At 35.4% G+C, this 22,856-nt stretch overlaps 1 protein-coding gene across 6 annotated transcripts in view; it reads left to right on the top strand.

The window, feature by feature from the left end:
- Positions 1 to 22,594, top strand: part of LOC138696238 (CKLF-like MARVEL transmembrane domain-containing protein 8) — a 131,228-nt gene extending 108,634 nt beyond the window's left edge. For all 6 annotated transcript variants that reach the window (XM_069820913.1, XM_069820916.1, XM_069820917.1 and 3 more), the window contains one exon: positions 19,728 to 22,594. In XM_069820913.1, coding sequence (XP_069677014.1) covers positions 19,728 to 19,808 — 81 coding nt within the window. In that variant the 3' untranslated portion in view covers positions 19,809 to 22,594. The remainder of the gene's footprint in view (positions 1 to 19,727) is intronic.
- The last annotated feature ends 262 nt before the right edge of the window (positions 22,595 to 22,856 follow it).

Below are 22,856 nucleotides of genomic sequence, written 5' to 3'. Positions count from 1 at the left end.
AGAAGGATGTGGAAGTAGAATCGTTAATCACACACTGATCGTCTATGCTGTACATGGAGTGAATTTCAGTGGCAGAACGGGGTTTTCCAAGAGGGACGAATTAGTAATCAACATATTTATTTAACCAATATAAGTTACAGTCGGTTTGCAAATAAAGCTTACTGATTTTTGATCTTAATCTCTATTTCCATCACCTTCAACTCATCTGTCACCAGTATCTCCAACCCCATCATCCAAATATTCGTCTCCACAATCGTTATCTCCATTTGTACCAGAGGTATATTCGTCTCTCCTCCTACACTTCAACATCATATTTACTTCACTTCAGCAACATCTTCATCTTTACCTTAATTGTCGTTTTCTCTGTCACCACCAACACTACAATCATTAACTAAGAGGACAAAATAATTAACAGCATTTCTAATCTCAGTCCCCCACTACCATCAACTAACATTATCATTTTACTCCACAAACGCCATCACTTTCATCTTCACTACCATTACCATCACCAAGCATTGTCCGTCATCTCTATCTCAGTCATCTCCTCCATAACCAATATTTGCCATGCATATTTTTATTATCACCTTCACCATCATCTTCATCTTCATCATTTTTGGCAATTATCAATACTGTTGACCTCCTCATAACCTACAATATCAACATTTCTCATATGCTTCTTTACTTTCATGTCCTTCACTTCACTTTCACCACCACCACCCACACCCACACCCATACTTACATCTAGGGACTTCTCACCCACCATTGCTATACCCACCCCCGTCATACACACCTTCATGGCTTGTAGCTCACTCCATCTGTTACCTTAGCCTCTTTTTTGGTGTCAGTTTTCATCTTTTTCTCTACCTCCAACTTCTTTGAATGACAGCACTTCCAAACCGAAAATCTCCGCCAAATATACTTCATATAATGAAATTATATAGGAATATAATTTATGGTAGAACTAGTTCTTAATATGGCTCCTACTAAGCTGAAACTAGTTAAGTAGGTATTTATAAACTTAGTTCACTATTACCACGTGAAAGTGATCATCATAAATTATATTCCTAAGCATAGGCGGAGAGAGAACCGTTTCCTTGGGGGGGGGGGGGGGAAGCAAAACCATAGAATCTCCATATAACGGGGTTATGGGGGAAATCATTTACCTCCTCTTCCTGTTATAGCTTTACTGTTCTATAGCATATCGGAATATGATCATTTAATAAAGATATTTTCGGGGGGCATGTTTCTTACAGTGTTACATCCATATCCACGATGTTTAGGGCATATCCACGATGTTTAGGGCTTGAACTGTAGGAGAACTACAAATTATAACAGGGCATAACCATAGGCGGAATTATGGGGGGGCACTGCCCCCCCAAACTTATCTGAATTTTTTTTCTACTAACGTTAGAAAACATTGAATTCAAAAGATGTTTTTTGCGGAATGTTTCCATGAATTGTTAGTTGCCAACGTCTGATGATGGAGTTGATGTATATATTGAATAAAAGTGGTGAAAGGAGGCATCCTTGACGAACTCCACAGTTTATCGGTCTCCATTCAGTATGTTCTGATCCGATAGTAATTTTGATAATATTGTGGTTATATAATTCGTAAATTGTTCTTATAATTGTGTTTGGAACTGAATCATCTGCCAAAATTTGAAAGAGCTTATTTCAACACGGTCAAAAGCTTTTTCGTAATCAATAAAAGCCAACTGAGTTTCTTTATTAAATTCCCTATGTTTTTCGATCAAAATCTTCAAAGTAAAATATCCATCTGTGCAAGATCTGCCCTTTCGAAAACCGTTTTGTTGTTCACCAATGAGAGTTTTGTAGTGAGCTTCCAACTTAAGAGCTATTATTCTTGAGAAAATTTTGTATCCACTATTTAGGAGACTGATTCCTCTGTAGTTTGTGCAATCTTTGATGTTGCCTTTCTTGAAGATTGGGATGATGATAGCTTTTTGCCATGATGTTGGTGGAGCCTCTCCTTCAAGTATTCTGCTCAAAAGATCAAGAAATTTTATTTTGAGAGATCTGTCAGCATATTTGAAAAGTTCTATAGGGAGTCCATCCTCACCTGGAGTTTTGTTATTTTTACAAGATTTAAGGGCTATATTCAATTCATCTTCAGATATATAGCTAGGATCATTGTTGTTTGATATTGGAGTTGGTAAAGTATCGTCGGGGAGTGACCACAGATTTTGAAAATATCGCAGCCAAATCTGTTTATCAATAACATTAATCTTCGCATTATCCTTTAAATCTTTGTTTAAGTGTTTTAAAATTTTGTAGGTTTTATTATATAGGAGAAAAGTTGTTAATTTTGTCTATAAGCACCACTGTAAAGGGGCAGTTTCTCTTATAGAGACTAAGCAGACTTTGTAGCAAAAATATATGCTACTACTTGTAACTTCTGTATAAAGTTTCATAAAAATCTGTTAGATGGGAATTTTGTCTAAATGCACCTCTATAAAGGGGTAGTTTTTCTTGTGCAAACATAATTAGAGTTTGTACACATAAGATATCCGTCACCTGTAAGGCCTGTACATAGTTTCATGACAATCTGTTAGAACACAGAGAAGTTATTAATTTTGCTCAGCTTCTAGATTTGCATTCTGATTCACTGTGCATTTGTGAAGATTGGATGAAAATGTGTTCAATGTATTTTTAACCTGATGTTCGATGTCATGTAAATAATTTTGCAGGCCCAAAACACCCACACAATGATTAAAAATTTCCTCGTTCCATGATTCTTTTCTGCCATTAAGCCAAACATGGAACAGTTGCCACTGTGTTATAGTCGGAGGCACCGATTTTGGCAGATGACCTAGATGACATTTCCAGTAGGCGAGCCAATATTGTTTGTGTAAGCTGCGAGAATGAGATGCGATAACATTCTGAGTCGTTCATATTTTCATAACAGCAGCTCATATCAATTATCCTTATTATGAAACACACCACGGTACAGTGCTACTCAAAGAATACCTTCAATAAATGTAAATGACTTCCGTTCCCAATGATTTTACAATATGTCTCCTACATTTTCTAAATTAAATTAATTCTTAATTAAAAGGAAAAGGCATTGCATTGCGCATATATATATATATATATATATATATATACACATACATACATACGAGGCGCATCCAGAAAGTAAGTTTCCCGACTTTTTCTCCTTGAAAGTAAACGTAATTAGCCGTGTCAATTGCGCATGCGTAACAGATCTATGACGTATCAATCATATGCCAGCCGGACAGGTCCCGCCTGGTGCCAGTAGCATGGCAGCAGTGGTCCGAAATGGAAGCTGTTATTCCTTCTCCCGCCGCCTGCAAGGTTCGGTCGGTGATAAAGTTCTTTAATGCACAAAGCATTGCGTCAATTGAAATTCATCGGCAGCTCTGTCAGGTCTATGGGCCGAACATCATGAGTAAGCAGATGGTGCGTCGCTGGTGTAGGCAGTTTTCCGAAGGTCGTCAAAGTGTCCATGATGAAGAGTGCAGTGGGCGACCGTCCCTCATCAATGATGATCGTGTTGAGCTGGTGCGGCAGTGCATCATGGAGAACCGCCGCTTCACGATTACGGAGCTGAGCAGCCATTTTCCGCAGATATAGCGATCCTTGTTGCATGAGATTGTCACTAAGCACCTGCTGTTCAAAAAAGTGTGTGTGAGGTGGGTGCCGAAAAACCTGACACCCGAACACAAAATGCAACGTTTAGGAGCAGCACTGACATTTCTGCAATGGTATCACGATGACGGCGACGAGTTCCTCGACAGGATCGTCACGGGCGATGAGACTTGGATTTCGCACTTCACCCCGGAAACCAAGCAGCAGTCAATGCATTGGCGGCATAGTGGATCTCCGGTCAGGACGAAATTCAAACAGACGATGCTGTCGGTACGGAAAGTGATGTGCACGGTGTTCTGGGACAGGAAGGGCATTCTGCTCATTGACTTCCTTCCAAGAGGTGATACAGTGAACGCTGACCGTTACTGTGAAACACTGCGAAAATTGCGATGTGCCATTCAAAACAAGAGGCGTGGAATGCTTACTGCAGGTGTTGTGCTCCTCCATGACAATGATCGTCGACATACTGCTCGGCGCACAGCAGCTGTTTTGACGGAATTTGGCTGGGAGTTGTTTGATCGTCCACCCTACAGTCCTGATCTTGCTTCCAGCGATTTTCACGTTTTCTTGCACCTCAAGAAATTCCTGTCCTCCGGTGATCGTTTTGGCAACGACGAAGAGCTGGTTCCATTCACAGGCGGCAGAGTTCTACGACAGAGGGATACAAAAGTTGATCCCACGATACAAGTGTCTCAATTCTGATGGTGGCTATGTTGAAAAATAGATGAAACATTGCTGTACCTGTTGCCAATAAGTGTTTTCCTGAAAGTGTATGTTCTTTTTTTTTTTAAAAATAGGGAAACTTACTTTCTGGATGCGCCTCGTATGTATATATATATATATATATATATAATCCTACCCTTACCAGATCAATATACAAGATTTGTCCAGTAATAATCTAGGGATCGTCTACTGGTGGTGCGACAATACAAGTTAATAAAATTACGATTCTTCTTAATAATCAAAATATAATTTGGTTAATTGGGTAAAATTGCATGCTGCGGAAGTTAGATTTATTTAAGAGTATAATAAATAGGATTGTAATGGATACTATAAGGGCAATAATTTCTTCACACGAACATTGTGAATAGAACAGAGAAGAAAGCATTTTAAAATATTTGAAATCGTACAAAATATCGGAGAAACCAATTTTCCCTGCACAAATTGCACCAATTGAAAAATATAATTACCATTCACAATAAATACTGTATTTTATGGATTCTAAAAATTTGTTTTTAATCTAGAGGTATTGGCTGATGACTATACTAAATTCCAGCACAACATTCATTCAGAATATGTAAAAATTACAATTTAGATTTTACTAAATGTATAGGCATACTATCAAAAGGTGTTACATACCCCCTTAAATACTGTATACGGTATGTGTTACTTGTGCGATATCCGATGTTTAATTTTTTAAAAATATAATTCATAGTACTGAAACTGCCATATTGAATTCGCACAAATTGTATTATTCGTAATTTTCGTCTCGGAAACCCCTAAGATATCTCATTTAATTTTTCACCCATTTTTGTCCCACTCCACCACTTTAGGGACAAAGTCGGACTAAATAATACCTTATTCGTATTCTATGATGTCGACTTTCATCGAGATCGGATGACATGAGGTTTCTCACTCCCTTCTGCCTTTTCATCAGTACCTTAGGATATGGTATTTAAAAAATCTAAGAATGTTTAACCAATATTGTAGAGAGTAACCTTCATTTTAAATTTTACGTCTCTAGTTAAAAATATTTTAGTGAATTTTTAAAATCGTCGACTTCTTTCTCTCTCCTCTCTGCTCGGGGGGGGGGGGGGGGGAAACTGAAGTTATTTCAAGGAAGTAGCCTACATCAAAATTAATTTTTTTTACTTTCCTTATACATTTTAGAGACAATTCTGAGAGATGAGATGAATAGTCTAACCCAATTTTATGAGTGAATCTTTGTTTTAAATTTAAAGGCTGCATGTCTGCTGGTAAAAAAAAAATAAATCGGTATAATTATTTTGATCATTACTGCCTCCCATTTTCCATCCCTTAATGTTCGTATTTCGTAAAACTCAGTCTTATCTATTGACTAAGGATTAACATATTTCCATATACATATATTTATTTTATTGGGTTATTTTACGACGCTGTATCAAATATATATATATATATATATATATATATATATATATATATATAAACAGATTATATTTCCATTTCGTACAATATTCTGGTCACGAGACATAATCATATACTTTGTCTTTTCGGGATTTACTACCAAACCTATTGCTTTATTTGCTTCAAGTAAAATTTCCGTGTTTTTCCTAATCGTTTGTGGAGTTTTTCCTAACATATTCACGTCATCCGCATAGACAAAAAGCTGATGTAACCCGTTCAATTCCAAACCCTCTCTGTTATCCTGAACTTTCCTAATGGCATATTCTAGAGCGAAGTTAAAAGTAAAGGTGATAGTGCATCTCCTTGCTTTAGCCCGCAGTGAATTGGAAAAGCATCAGATAGAAACTGGCCTATACAGACTCTGCTGTAAGTTTCATTGAGACATTTTAATTAATCGAACAAGTTTCTTGGGAATACCAAAGACACATAGACTACTGTAATATTTGTTTAGTTTTTGGAGGTGACTGTCCAGAGTGCAGAAATACTCGGCGTGCATGTTTACTCTTATGTCCTACCCACTCCACTGCGACAGAGATAACAGCCGATCTTGCAGCGGTGAGGAACTCGCTCTCCAGTTTACATAAAGAAAATCCATCTGCCAAAATCCCTGGCGCGACCTATACCATGCAGCCCAACACTGAAAAAAAAAAAAAAATTAATTACTATTAAATGCGTAAAAACGCACAAACTTTAAAACAAGAATTCAACACACTAAATGATGCTGTATTAAATGGTAAAAAAATTGTTGTAACCAGACGTGATCAGCTATATTAAAACTCACATTATATTTGGAAAACTTTAAGAAAATACTTCTTTTTTCAATTGTAATATTTAAACCTACTATAAGAAGAAAAATACCTTACAAACTTGAAATTGAAGTTACATTAGTAGGAACGTACTATCTGAACAGATTCCAGGTCTCACAACACAATAAATCACTAACAATTGGCACTCTCTCTTGCCTCTTTGTCTACGGCTGAACTGGAGTGAGAAGTGTTAGAACTCATTGTTAATACTCTTTTAAAAAGAACTTTCTGCTGATATAACAGTAAAAGCTATCTCTCATAACATTCTTCAGATATTAAAGTACATGGATTCATACAGTATTCACCTATGCCTAACTAACAAATCGAAATTTGAAATTTGTCCACCTAGATTTTAAAAAATGTACACTGTGCACCGGTGGAAAAGCCAACTATTCAGCAGTGGTGTATACTGGTTAAAGGGTTTGGGCTACCACTGACCCTATTATTACACAAAATATATTTTAAAATCCCTATAATAAAATTCTTTACATATTTATGTGAATTCCAGACGTCTTGATTGGGACGAAAATACGTTGATGACTTCGTCATTGAAATTACAGTTGGGCCACTTGCAAAGTTTCTGTAGAAATGACTTTTCAATGGACATCAGTGCCAAGCCGGATAAACGTTCTTGTGTATGAGTTGATCTACAGTAGGATTTTATTCTCTTCAACGCAGAAAATGTTCTTTCTACCTATGCTGATGTAGCTGGTATTGTCACAATTAATGTTGCCAATTTAAGGACTTCAGGAATAACTTGGTTCAGCTGGTTTTCATATATGGCAGATAATATTTCATGGATAGGTTTGTTCGAAAAATCAAAGACTTCTGCTGAATATATTACACTTAATTCATTTTTCAAACGTATTTGATCAAAGTGACTGTTATAGGACTGAAATAATTTGTTTAGTGCCTCATTCGGGAAGTTTTCTCTATAAGCAGAAAATTTTTGAGAATCTAGAAGATGTGTGAACTGAAGCTTTCCATAATCAGAAAATCTGTCGGTAATTTCCATATGCATACGATCTAGTATGCTGTAGTATAGCTGCCTGTATTTCAATTCATCATCTCCTTTTCTTCGCTTTAATGGTGGTTCCATTGTATTGTCTGAAGAATTTTCATTTGCCATATTACTCCATATGGACGGAAACCCACTACATCTGAACTCGGATATAGTATTTTTTTAACTTTGATACCTCTTGCAAGTAGTATGCTATGTCTAGACTTTTTGTCTGAAGAATATTGTAGAGCACATCTGTATGTGCGAACACTCTAGCATAGACTTCAAGAAGAAATATATTCTGAAACTGTGTGAAAAAATTCTAATATCCTTGAGCCTCCACAATTACATCATCATCCCAGTTTTCTTCAGAGTCATTACAAATGATATTTTCAAAGAAAGCAGTCAGTTGTTCTCTGTATTCCTTTACTGTATTTACAAGCCGAGATGTAAAATTCAATCTAGTTGGTGCTACTTTTGGGAGTTTCTTGTTCATAAATTCCTTGAGTTTTCTGATCTTTTAGGAGATGATGAGAAAAATGCAGCTAAACCCGACAGTGTTTTGAAAAAAATGCGGCATTCTGGAATGGATGAAGTAGTTCGTTGCAAAACTAAATTGAGAACATGGCTGTAACAATGGACAAATAGTGCTTGAGGATACTTTTCTTGACCTTTTGTTTTCAAGCCATTAATATTTCCCGCCATAACTGAAGCACCATCGTATGTCTGTGCAATTAACTTATTGCCGACATTGTATTCTGCTGTAACATACTTCCACATGCTGAAACAAAGCAGCAGCAGTTTTTCCGAACTGACATTTGTGAATCCTGTAATCCGTTCTTGAACATTGGCAGTACTGTCAACGTATCTTAAAACAGTGGACAATTGACTCTGATTAGAGCAGTAACTTGTTTCATCAACAACAATGGCCACAAAAGGTTTTATGTTCTTTATCATAACCCCACTTATAGCAAATATTAAGTCATTCTGAATTGCGGGAGAAGTACCACGAAATACTGTTGAACTCTCAAGATGATTGGCCAGTAAATGGTCAAATTCACTTAACCCTCGGTCTATACCTGGGGTCTTTTGTGACCCCACTCCTTTATTTTTTACAAATGCATATGTAAAATGTTGACATAACTCTCCCATGTTCCAGTTATGCTATTTGTGAACATTTGGCTACAATTATGTTGCATTGTCATGATCCTACTATAAGTTGTATAACACTTTTTTTCATTTTTATCACATGGGGTCAGAAAAGACCCCAGGTATAGAGTACGCTATACTAATTTTTATAATGAATTTATTACTTGGTCTCGCTCTTGGTGTATTGTATGACAACAATGGGACAAATACAGATCAAATATTGATATTTCTTGAACTGGGATGCACTGTTGTGAGATATTTGAAAATTTTTAGTTAACTGTTTTCAGTTTGCAGTAGACTTCTGATGAAGTAAGTCGGTTTGTCTCTCTCTCTTTATTATGAATAATAATTTATAATATTGATTTTCAGAAAGGTTATAGCTTTGTTCATGCTCTAAAAGACGCAGACCACAGTGATAGTGATTGTGACAATGATTTCATATTCGAAAGCGACGGCGGTGTTGCGGAAGTAGATGTGACAGGAAGATATTCAAGTTGAAGACGAAATAGATATTGATTCTATTGATGCAGATGATAACGTCAATGTATTAGTGACACATTTACTTACATCAAGAAATGGACAACTGAACTATGCTACTCAGCCATCACCACAGCGTAAGCAACCTTCTAGATATATAGTGGGCCAAACAGCTAATATTCCTCAGCATGTTAGGTTATAGCCTACTTGCAAATTAGATCGGATTGTTTCTCTCTTTTTATAACTGATCACATGTTGAATAGAATATCAATGCATACTAACAATCGTGAAGAAGATGTGAAAGATAAATACATTTCTCTTCAACACTGGAGTAAGCCGGATTCAACAAAACTAAGGCTTTCTTCGGTCTTCTCATAACAGCAGGGGTGCACACAGCAAGGGAGAAACTACTTGATGAATTTTGGTCCAAAGAATATGGTTTGCCTATTTTCCGAGCTACAATGAGTTATTCGCGATTTTCAAGTATTTTGATGTGTCTCCGTTTCGACGACAAACTGACAAGGAAAAAAGGAAAGCTGCATGAGGGTCAAAAGCAGAAGTCATACGTGTAGTTTCTGAAATGTTTGTTGATGGGTGTATGTCGTCTTATATTCCTGAACCATACACTACAGTAGATGAACACCTGTGTATATTCAGAGACGATGTCCAATCAAAGTTTACATTTCTGCCAAGCCAGGGAAACATGGAATAAAGGTATGGGCTGCCGTGGATCGTGAGACAAACTTTTTGATAAATGCACGAATTTATACAGGAAAGTCTGCAGAGGAAAGAGAGCTAAGTCAAGGAAAAGGTATTGTAAACGATATTGTGGATTATGTGAGAGGAAGTGGAAGGAATGTTACTATTGACAATTTTTTCACAAGTTTTGAATTAGGTAAGAACTGCTACAGAAGAACCTAACACTAGTGGGAACACTTCGAGCTAATCGAAAAGAGATCCCTAAAGATGTAAAGTAAAGTAAAGCAAAATAAATCCATGGCGCTACAGCCCATGAAGGCCCAAGACCGACCAGCGGGCTGCTGGCCTCAGGTCCACATGCCGAAGCAGAGGTGGACGATCATCCAACCAGAATGGACGTATCGTATGGTTAGCACAATGATCCCCCCAGTCGTTACAGCTGGTTTGCGAAACCGGATTTTCGCTATCTATCGTAGATCCCCAAGTGCATCACAATGCTGGGTGGGCACCGCTTCCATACATTGGCCGAAATTTCATGAGAAAATTTCTTCTACCATGGGGAATGGAACCAGCGCGCATTCCGTAACGCGAGTCCTAGGCAGGATGCCTTAGACAATGACGCCACAGCGCGGAACATGTTACAAATGTATGAATACAAAAACATCCTGTATAATGACATTCTAATATGAGGTAATTTATAGTGTAGTAATTATTAGTCATTGTATTTTATTATTATTAGACTTATAGCATTCTAAAGTGTTATTAACAACAACAAAACAAGAGTGCAATGCGTTTGTGAGAATTATGTACTGTTAAATTTTCATTAATATTTTTTAACAGTGATAAAACAACTTTACTAAAAATGTACTCCCATAAACTCTTGAATAAATACCAAAATACATAAATTACCCAATAATAATCCTTACAACTTCCTATTTTCAAGTTAGTTGAAAGAAATCTATCCGGGGTCAAAAAATACCCCAGGTATAGAGTACGTTTTTCCAAAGCAGATATAGACCGAGGGTTAAGGAACTTAAATATTCAATATAATTTCCTCTATTGTCTGATTCCATATTCTCATTATGACCCCGAAAAGCCAATTCTTGTTTTCCTAGAAAGCAGACTGCGTTAATAAGACGCAGTAAAATCTCCCGATTTTTTTTCACAAGAGCATTGTGTTGATTGATGTGTAGAGCTTTTTGCTTATCTATCTGTAAATCAATTCTTGTCTTTCCAAAGTTTGCAAAGATCATGCTACTACAAATATGAGCTTTTAATTTGTCGTATTCTAGGACTGCTGTTCGAAGGGAGTTCATATTAGAAAATCCCTCTTTTGACCACACTTTAGTTTCGCGGCTAAATAACAAACATGGCCAGCAAAATAGTTTAGACAGTTTAGAAGTACCACACAACCAATTCCACTTACCATATGATGTTGAAGTGAAATGGCGTGTGTACTCACGCTGTTTTTCTTTTACGTCCATGGACAAATTTAACTCAGGAGTTGGTCTTTCCATTTTCACAATTTCAACTTTCTCGTTGTTATGTACGACGGTTAAAAGGCACTTTTAATAAACCTTCTATTACACAGTCATTTTCAACACAAACCTCTCCAGAAACTTGTTCTGCCATATTTTTCACAATATCACTTAATTGGGAAATTAAACACTTAATAATTCACAATTAATATAACTCTTAGACACTCGAACAAATCACAGATTTATAATACTGCACTGCAAGAACACAATCACATTCAGAGCTAGCGTACTAAGCGTATTGTTGCTTCGCGCCTGCGAAGAAACCGATCACGAGAGCGGCAACTCACCCGCCTACACTGCATGATGGAAACAGAAGGGGAGGGGGACGGGCAGTTGTGCGAAGGACAGCGTGAGTGGAACAGTCACAGGCTACCTCACGTAGCAAGCGGTTTCTCCAGCGATGCCGCCTTGACAACTTGTTTCTTTTCGAGAGCAGAGAGCGCATATAAATCTAACAATTACTTTAATTTTAATTACTACGGTAAAACTAATAATACAAAATTATTACATTATGTTATATTATAAACTTTTTCTTTTGTAATTTCCTTGGGCTACTGCCGGTAGCCCCGGTAGTCCGCAAAATACGCCCCTGCTATTCAGACCATCTCCAGTGTCATTGTTCTATGGCCATGGCTGTGTGAAAGCCTTCATTTATATCCATTATTCACAAGCAGCAGCACTTCTGACAATGAGAACCGCCACTATGTGGCCTTATCTGGAGGGGCCCCAAATATGAACAAAATTCGACTAATAGGTTAAAAGTATTTGTTGTGCACAGAGAGCCCAGCAGTATGCATATAACTACTTCTGCAATATCAAGAGTGCTGAAAACTTGCATTTCTCCAAAAATTTCTAAATACTATATATTTTTGCAGGATCACAATACTTTCTCTTTGTACTTCGTATCATGAGTAGGTAAAAATGTATGCTGCGCATTGTAAAAATTACCGGTACATGGTTTAGCTGACATAGCATTGTATATATTTTCCGAAACATCTGAATGTATTAATCGTTAATATCCTGTCAATAGGGTACAGCAGGAACACAAGCAGCTATGAATATTATGTTTGTAAGGATGAGTTCCTGAACATCAACAGTATGGTAGTGGAGGAATGATAAGAGAGAAGTATGCCTAAATCTCTCAACATGAGAGTATGTGCTTTCTTATTATACCAATACATAAAAATACATCACTAAAACATGAGTATGAGTCTAAGGATTCGATAAATATCTTCATTCTCTGGGGTGAGAATGTATGTCTATAATCACTTCTTATTGAATCAAAATTTGTGTCAACAGCTTTCTTTTTTTTTTTTTTTTTTTTTTTTGAGTAAGTGAAGTTGGAAGATAACAACAGTGGCATGATCTGTCAACAAGCACAATATAAAATATAATTGAAAGTGAAAAATAGCAATCTTTTAATTAAAATTTGACAAACAAAAAAAAAAACTGAAATAAAATATCAAAGGTATACAAATCAAAGTGAAAAATAGCAATTTTTAATTACAATTAAAAAAAATGAAATAAAATAGCAAAGGTATACAAAGCAAACCTTTTGATACAGGAAAAACAACTGATTCATTGAAGGTCATCCAGAACAAAGAATACTAATAGGTTCTACTCAAATGTTGTATTTATTCAGGAAACATACTACCTCAATATACTGCAAAATATTGGACAAACTGTTGCAGTATAGAACAGATTACGGAGATGTTTTCAGTTCGTAAATGCTTTATCTATCGTTTGTCAATATATTTGCACTTATTTTCCTAATATCCTGTATATTGAACAGAAAAAAAATCGTGATCGTAATCGTAGGCCTACTTGTGGTTCATAAAATTAATAGTTATAGTACTTTTATCAGATTTGCTCTAATGAACACTTTATCAATGAGTAAAATAATTCATTGCTACATTAATACTCGTAATTATTGTTAAGTACAAAAGTTGTTTCCTCTTACATGTCTGGTAGTCAAGTAGTTATTAAATCCGAGCTTTGCGCATTTAACAGTGGCTGAAGATGATGGGATTTTTAAGAGAAATAGAAGTGTTCAGCATAGACTCTTTCAGAAGGGACTAAAGCCCTGCATTTACTAATTTCTTTCGAGGAGTGTGAGAAAGCAATCCTGTAGTTGGCTATTAAACCACTAGATGCTAGTTGACTATTAAACCACTAGATTCTGCAAGTGTATGAATCATGAATACAAATTAAGCAAATCATTAGACCTCAAAAGTGCTGTGTGGGAAAAATTTGTTACAGAACGAACATAAATACTGTAATTATTTAATTTCTTTGCTCTCAGTTGTTATTCTTCTATTATTTTTATTTTCAAACCAAATACACAACTTAATATGGTATTTATTCTTGTATTATTTATATTTTTGGTCAGAGACATAATTTAATTTGAAATTTATTTAAATTTCATGTGTATAAGATGAAAAATGTATAATTTGCATTGATACAGTATTTGAAATCTAAGAAGAAATGTAGTAGACAGAATGACAAGTCAGAATGAATATAAATATTATTCTGTTTTTATCCTTCATTATGCAACAGGAGTTGATGGAATCCCCACTGAATTAGTGAAATGCTTGGGTGAAGACAAGAAGGAAATTCTATCATTATGCAACGAAATATATGAGAGAAGCGACTGGCCTGAAGATTTTATGGAAACAGTGTTGCTTCCAATATCGAAGAAAAATAATGCCAAGAAATGTAACAAGTTCAGGATTATCAGCCTGATATCACACTTGGCGAAAAATCTTCTGTGAATGCTGAATCGACGTTTATATTCTAAGATAGAAGAACAGTTGGAAGAAGAGCACTTTAGCTTCAGGAAGGGAAAAGGTACAGAATGCAATTGGACTGCTACAAACACTAGGTGAAAGATACCTAGAGAAGAATAAAGAAGTGTATATAGTATTTGTGGTCCTAGAAAATGCGTTTGACAGAGTGAATTGGAATAAACTGATTGGGATTCTAAAGAAAATAGGCGTGGATTGGAAAGAGAGGGGGCTGTCCAGTAACCTTTATATGAAACAAGTCAAAGTCAGCATAGGAGAGGAAATGTTAAAAGGAAGTAAAATAGGGAGAGGAGTATGACAGGCATGCCCTTTATCACCTATCCTGTTCAACATCTACTCGAAGGATTTAGTGAAGAACTGTTTCCAGAACAAGCGAGGAGTGATAGTAGGAGGAAGAAGAATAAAGTGTATAAGATTTGCTGATGATATGGCATTATTAGCAGAAGAGGAGATGATACTAAAGGATATGCTACTAGAGCTAAATGACAGCTGTGAGCAGTATGAGATGAAGATAAATGCAAATAAGATGAAAACCTGGTCATAGGAAGAAAAATGAAGAAGGTAAACTTGCGAAGTCTAAATGAGGCAGTAGAGCAAGTGGACAGCTTCAAATACTTGGGATGTCTGTAAGCAGTAACGTGAGCTGCTGCTAAGAAGTCAAAAGGAGAATAGCAAAGGCAAAGGAAGCTTTTAATAGAAAAATGAGCATCTTCTGCGGACCTTTGGAGAAAGAACTAAGGAAGAGACTAGTGAAGTGCTTTGGGTAGAATGTAGCATTATATGGGGGCAGAAACATGGACATTACGACGAAGTGAAGAGAAGCGACTAGAAACATTTGAAATGTGGATATGGAGAAGGATGGACAAACAGAATAAGAAACGGAGCTGTGTTGAAAAGAGTGGATGAAGGAAGAATGTTGCTGAAACTGACCAGAAAGAGGAAAAGGAATTGGCTGGGTCACTGGTTGAGAAAAATAAGGAAGGATACACTGGAAGGAATGGTGAATGGGAGAAGATTTCGGGACAGAAGAAGATATCAAATTATAGACGACATTAAGATATATGGATTATATGAGGAGACAAGGAGGAAGACAGAAAATAGGGAAGAATGAAGAATACTGGGTTTGCAGTGAAAGACCTGCCTTTGGGTAGAACATTATGAATGAATGAATCCCATAGAACACTTCTAACTCATTAGATGACAGTGAAGAGTACTGTAGCCTGTGTGCATTTCCGAGTGAAAATTTAAAACGACTCCCAGTTGCTTCCTGTGAACCACCTTCCACGCGAGCATAATTTGCTCATCAACATGTTTTAGAGTGCTCTTCGCTCAAATGAAACCCCTTCAAGTGCAGGACCTTCGAACAAATATGAGAAAGTGAAAAATTTGCATTGCAGAGCTCTAGAAGAGACATAGAAACATTGTTCCTTCCAAATGTCCTCAACTTAGAAATATGAAATTGAAGACTTCCCTGGAAAAAGAAGGTAACATAAAATTATTGAAATATGTGACTTAGGTTTAAAAAGTAATTTTGAAGCATTCAACACAATAAATTATTACATTCAATAGCTACAGTGGTTTCCAAACTTTTTGAAGGCGCGACCCACTTTTGGGCAAAACTTCTGTATGTGACCCCCACCACCAAACTTAATCAATCCCATTCGAAAAATTAAAAATCCTGTAAAATTGAAAACAACGATTATTTAGTCAAAATTAGTGGATACCACCCAAACAATGACCGAAATAGAAGAATTGAGTGCAACAATAACACAAAATATTACGTGAACATCATTTCTAGTACTATTGACGGAGAAAAATTCATTCCAGCACTGAGAATCGAATCCTGGATCTCACAGCTTGGCATGCTCAAGTGCTCTTAACCAACTTAGCTATGCTGGGATCCTATATATATATATATATATATATATATATATATATATATATATATGATGACTACGTAGTTATGGAAAAAAACAATATTTAACACAGGACGGCGAGGTTCTCAAATAAGAATATACTGTATATAATTTCTAGTTTAGCCTACTTTGCTGATATTTTCGAACACTTAAACACTTTGAATTATAGATTGACTAGGCCAAGGTGTTAACATAATAACAGCCAGGGATAAAATCAAAGTATTTGTTAAAAAAATTTGATTTCTGGTCGACATCACATGGCAAAAGGAATCTGATGCATTCCAGTACATTAAAGGACTCGTGAAAAATTTAGCTACATATGATACGACAATTAATACTGAGTTTGTTTTTGCGAACATGCAATTAAGTTTGCACAAGTCTAAACAACAGCTTTTTTAATATTTCCTGGAAGACACTGGAAAAATACTATAGTCACCAATGGATACTAAATCCATTTTTAGACAGTTGCGTTCAACTGGCTGAAATTAAAAAAAAAAAAGAGAAAAAGGAAAAATTAAATATGTACGTACTTACTGATGGAATTTGAAATTATGCTTTTTTGCCTAGACTGATCAGTTTTGAATCAAAAGGATGCATGAGTACACAGAGCTTGCAAAAGAAGCTTTTACTTTTTATAGCATTTGCAACTTCATATTTATGCAAAATAAGCTTCTCGACTATGATTGCCATGAAAACAAAGACGAGAAATCTCATTGAATTTGAAAGTAATATCACTATGACATGTATATCGATTACAGAGTCCAGATTTGAGAGCTACTATCTGGAAAACAGGCATATTTGTCGTATTAATAAAATAATTTTTATTTAGTGTGTAACTATTAAAACTTTCTTTTCATTTTTATATTAAATGTTGTTTATGTTTCTGGACACACAGTAAGTGTACCATATGTAAATAAAGCGTTTTTTGCTTCATTATGTAAATCAGCTCGCAATTCCCATGACCCTTAATTTGGAAACCACTGCAATAGCAGAATAAACTCGTATTCTTGATTAGTCAAATATAGGTCTAGTAAATATAGGTCTGGTGAAATATGCCCTGAAATTATTTCTCTTTCTCCTGAAACTTGGACTATAGTTTTTGTTACTTAATCCGGGGAGGTCGTCAGTTCTGACATTGCAACATCCAGGAAGACCTATGACTATGTCTGAAATATTGACAATCAAACATCCAACCACCAGACATTTCTCGTTTAGTATTGCATAATTTTTGTTAAGGCATTTTAATATTGTACATGTTATGTTGAGATGTGTTTAAGCAACATGTATTTTGTACAAGTACTTTATGAGTAGAGCCCGGAAGTTAGGTAAAATGCCTTTTTTCAATTGGGTAGATTTACGAAAAAATTTAATAGAGAATAATATTATGTTTCCGCACATTTCGGAATAGTAGGGCCAGCTTTTATTTTGCCTTTTTTTTGCATAGTTCACTTCCGTTCCTATTTTTAAGGTTGAATGCTTTTTTTTTTTTTTTTTTTTGCTTTTAATAGATATTTTTTGCTATTATGTATATATTAAATAAATCAGTACAAGGAAGAAATTGTACGAATTCCGAATGTATTAAAAATATAAATAAAAACAAATTTGTATTTTATAAATGAAGAACCTCTTACAAAAATTAAACGATATTTTTGCATAATGAGAATCTCTATTGAGAACCTCACTCCACATAAATACATTTAAATTATTTGTGGCGGCATACCTACAAACTAGCTGATTAGTCGACCAAGAGTTGGTGGGACTAGTTACTACTATTGTATTTCACACTTCGAGGCTGTTGGTTTGTCTCATCTGAGAGGTTCAGTTTCTACAGATTCCAAGAAAATGATGCAGAAAGAGGAAAAGTATAATTTCTCTGACAGAAGGAATCACATTGAAAGTGATTAGCAGGATTGTCACATTAGTTTGTGCTATTGTTACCAACTTGAGTCCATTCATAATATCATGTTTTAAATAAGCTCCAATCACTTCGGTGGAAGTAATAGTCTTTTTCCATGATGAAAAACATTCTTTCTGACTATAATACAGTAGTTGAGAACTTGAAAAATCATCTTGTCGTGATATGTAAACCAAGAACAGTAAGTCGTCGTTGTTTCTGCAATAACTCCTATGTGCAAAATACAAAATTTTTCAGTAGGAAGAAAAAAAACATATTTTTTTCATTCTATGGCAGTGGTACATAGGAGATTGTGAATTCCTACATTTTCGGAAGAAAGAAATATAATTACATATAGGAGATTTTATATTTGCCATATCACTATTTCAGTTATTTAATAGAGCAAAAATTTGAAAATCGATAAATATGTCACATAGGACTTATTGCAGGAACAATGACAAAGTTTACTGAAATGCAGGGGCGTATTTTGCGGGCTACCGGGGCTACCGGCGGTAGCCCAAGGAAATTACAAAATAAAAAGTTTATAATATAACATAATGTAATAATTTTGTATTATTAGTTTTACCATAGTAATTAAAATTAAAGTAATTGTTAGATATATTTTGTGTAATAATAGGGTCAGCGGTAGCCCAAACCCTTTAACCAGTATACGCCACTGCTGAAATGTGATACACATGTTTATTAAATTACCTATATGAAATTACTCAGAATAACTTGGCTGTCATTGTTTTTTTTTTTTTTAATTTGTCAGATTTTATAATAAATTGCACTTGTACTTACTGCAATCGATGATTTTACTGTATATTTTCGTAACTTTTAACTGCTTATTTTTATTATTTTACTGCCTATTTTCTGAATTTTTAGTGCCTATTTTCCTGTCTATTTTAGCCAAAATAAATGCCTGAACTTCCGGACTCTATTTATGTGTACGTCAGAGATGTATATTGTAAAGAAACAAATTAATTGAAATTAATCGTAATTATAAGAAGTGACAAAAAGAGTTATAATCTGAGTAAAAATGGCATTGTAACACATTAATTGAAAAATGAATGAAGTCTACAATAACGGATCATTGTTATTATTTAGTCAACTGTCCGAAGACAGGTTTGAACCTCACAAGTGATACGAACAAGGCACCACTTATGAGACAACTAGGACAGGAATAATGGGGTAAGGTGGCCAGCTCCTTTCCCCCTCCATTGCATACATTGCCGACTAGTTACATATTACACTAATCAGACTTCAGATGTATACAAATAATTGTTCTTTCTCTGACGCATATTGTCAAGCGAGATGTACTGCCTGATAGAATCATAGTAATGACCTAAATATTATTCTTTCTGCAACCAAAGTAGGCTACTCTGCCCAGGATTTGTAAGTCAACATTTAGTGAAAAAGAGAGAGTAACTTGGCTGGCATGTGTTTTCTTTTTTTAAATTATCTCGCGTTTTATAATTATTGCACTTACATTATGGAATACTATGTCATTTTTTCTCATTAGTGAGAACATTTTGTCGATAAAATCATTTACAAATAATAGGTTAGTGATACAGTTCCCCTACCTGCAGTCTGAAGTACCAGAGATATACAAGCATACATAACTTACACGTACCTTGTTTGATTTCAGATCATTGGCCTTGTGAATTCGGCCCTGTACCTGTTGAGCACGATCTTTGCCGTCCGAACCTACAAGGGAGCTGGACTGTAGTGTTTCCTTCAAGTTCTTTCGTGTTCAGTGTAAAGACCTCATAAGAGACGTTTAATTTATAATTGTATATGATATTTTTGTAACAGCATTCACTATTGCCACTTTGTATTTATATTTTATGGGCTATGTCCAATTTTACGAAGAGATGTTTTTATGCTGAGTATATTTTTGACTTCTAAGATGTCACAACAGATGGGAGGTGATTGTTTGTATTTTCATACTACCAGTTCAAAAGAGTGGCGAAGCGTTACTGGAAGCTGAAGAAATGACGTTTCATTATGAATGTTTATTCTGATAAACATTAACTCTTCGAGTCTGATTAATTAGCATGTGTGAAAGAAAGAAAAAATCTAAAACTTGATATTTTAATATGTCCTCTGATGAATTGAGATAGCGACATTTCAAAATAGAGAACAGATTTGGTAATGAGTAGCCGTTTTCGAAAACTACTAACTAGTTTGGATGCGACATATCATTTAACTATCATTATCATCATTATCATCATCATCACCATCACCATCACCATCACCACCTGCAGCAGCACCACTATCGCTACCACCATCACGATCACATTCTCACCATCACCACCTGCACTAGCGGTTAGATCGAAATGACCTGTTCGAACTTCAGTTTCATTTTCTTCCTGGTCTTTCAGTATTCAGTTTATTTCGATTGATTATACCCACATAATATACATTTTGAGTTTACTTTTTATGTTCTCAAAGAGTGTAAATATTTGTAAATTTATCTAATTTTATCATTTGGTATTTTATCTGTTCTTGGTACTTCTACAAACCTACAGCTTTTGTAATTTCACTTCAATCTCCCTTTCTAAGTATTCATGATTTCGAGCCATAAAATCCTACAATATCGATATGAAGAACAAAATAGCTAAATATCAAGTTATTGTTCTTGCAGAATAATCACAATATTATTTAAACTAAGAAAATAGAGATATACACAATACAAATTGTATAAGGTTCTAGTTGTGCCAGCTTTAGTATATGGCTCAGAGTCATGGAAGAAGGTAAGAAGGAATGAAAGCTGTATTATATTGTAGCTGAGATGAAATTTCTTTGTTTTGTTCAAGGAGTCTGAAGATAAGAAAAAATGCCGGATGATGAAATTAGACAACGACCACATCTTTTGATTACTGCTGGCAATGTAATCTGTAAAGATCATAGATAGAATGAACCCAAAATTGATTTCAAGTTAAGAACCTAAGAGAAGAAGGAACATTGTCAGTCTGAGGAAGTGATGAAGCTTAAGTTGGAAAGATTTTTTTCTAAACTATGAATGAATAGAATATGGTATAAGAAAGAGGTTCAGTAATTACTCATTAAAATAATGAAAATGTCGTGAGACAGGATGGATGTCATAAAGTAATACTTCAAATAGCATCCATGTTGTGCATCTTTTCAACTTTACCAGAAACCCGAGATAGCTGATGGCAGACAAAATAAGAATTCAGAACTGATATACAATGTTAGACTGGATCTGTGGGATGGAAGTTTTGTCAGTTTAAGCCGCCTTATAGGTTAGTTGGCAGAGCACTGGCTTACCATGACCATGAACCAGAGTTAAAATCTTGGCAATGGTTGAATTGTATTTGTGGTGGACAAAGCCAAGTAAAGTTTTCAGAGTTTTGCTCGATGTTCTCCCATTTTCCCTCACTATTTATCAAAATTCATTACATTTCTCCTTTTATCATCATCTCAGTCTCGAAAACATTGGGCCTCTTGTGTTTGCATGATGCTGAATTGATTGTCCATCATGGTGGGTGTTACTTGCGGGTTGTCCAAAGTTTGATAGATGGCACTGTATTAGAGGCACTGGAGTCCCCAGGCTTTTGCTTGCATAGGGACCTAACGATCCATGTAGACAGGTGAAGTGTGGTATCATCTCCAGAAGTATTGGTGTATGGATTTGATGGCTGAAGAGGAGTTGCGTGGTGTCGTGGATGATGGAGCCTGTTTAGCCAGGCAACACAACTGCTATTAACTCATTCTATTACAGGTACACGGAAAACTCTATTCAGGCTGAAGTGCTTCAGGATGCTTCATGTCCTGTCCAATAAATATCTTTATACTACTATACCTCTGTCAGCTTCACATCAGTCTTCCATTGTGAAAATTTCAGTAACAATCTGAGCAAAGCCTTCATCTAATGGGAGAGATGGCAAAACAGTAGAGCTATTTGAATTATTACTTAATAGGACAAGTTCATAAAATATTTAAATGGGTACTGTACTGTATAGAATGATGAACCTCGCAGCACAAAATTTGTCATTCACAAATTCGATATTTACATGCGTTGAATTGCTTTCGTCATAGAGTGTGTACCTTTGAGAGAGTCTCAAAGATTCAAATTTAAGTGAGGAAATACAATGTCACGTGCCAAACGACTTTCTAAGTTTCTAATATTAAATTTATTTTGTTAATGAGTAGTTATATCAAGACAGCCTCAAAGTTCTTGAAATGGGCGTCAGATTTTTGTCATAACGACTTCCAGTTTAAAAGTCGAGCTATGTCGTCACTATTTCGAAATAATGTGAAATATCTTAATTGTTTCGCACATGCCTCTAGCAAAAATGTGATTAATTGTAGTATAAATAAAGACGAGATGTTATTGCCTACTTTTCTTCACAGTAACGCCTCAACTAACGAGAGCCATCGCTGTATATGATCATGGAGATGAACTTTATTTTCACCAAATTTCACATGTCTAAGTGTAAGAGCTTTTTTCAATAATATTAAGCAAATACATTCTGATTTGAGTGTCAATAATGTGTTGTATTTCATTTGTTGAAAAATGCCTAGATAAAATTATATAGATGTATCGTTATACTAATTAGAGTTCACACCATTTTCAAATTATTAACAACCAATCACTGCCAATGAAATGGAATTTTTAAGAAGAACTACAGGTTATTCAAAATTAGATAAGAAGAAAAATATTTATATTTTAGAAAAACTAAAAATTGACAGTATTTTACAGAAAATTCAGAATTATAGACAGAAGTGGAAATTCCACGTTCTCAGAGTGCCT

Source organism: Periplaneta americana, chromosome 3 (genome assembly GCF_040183065.1).
Source record: "Periplaneta americana isolate PAMFEO1 chromosome 3, P.americana_PAMFEO1_priV1, whole genome shotgun sequence".
Classification (NCBI taxonomy): domain Eukaryota; kingdom Metazoa; phylum Arthropoda; class Insecta; order Blattodea; family Blattidae; genus Periplaneta; species Periplaneta americana.
The sequence above is the reverse complement of the archived record's forward strand: the minus strand, read 5'-3'. Positions and strand labels throughout refer to the sequence as shown.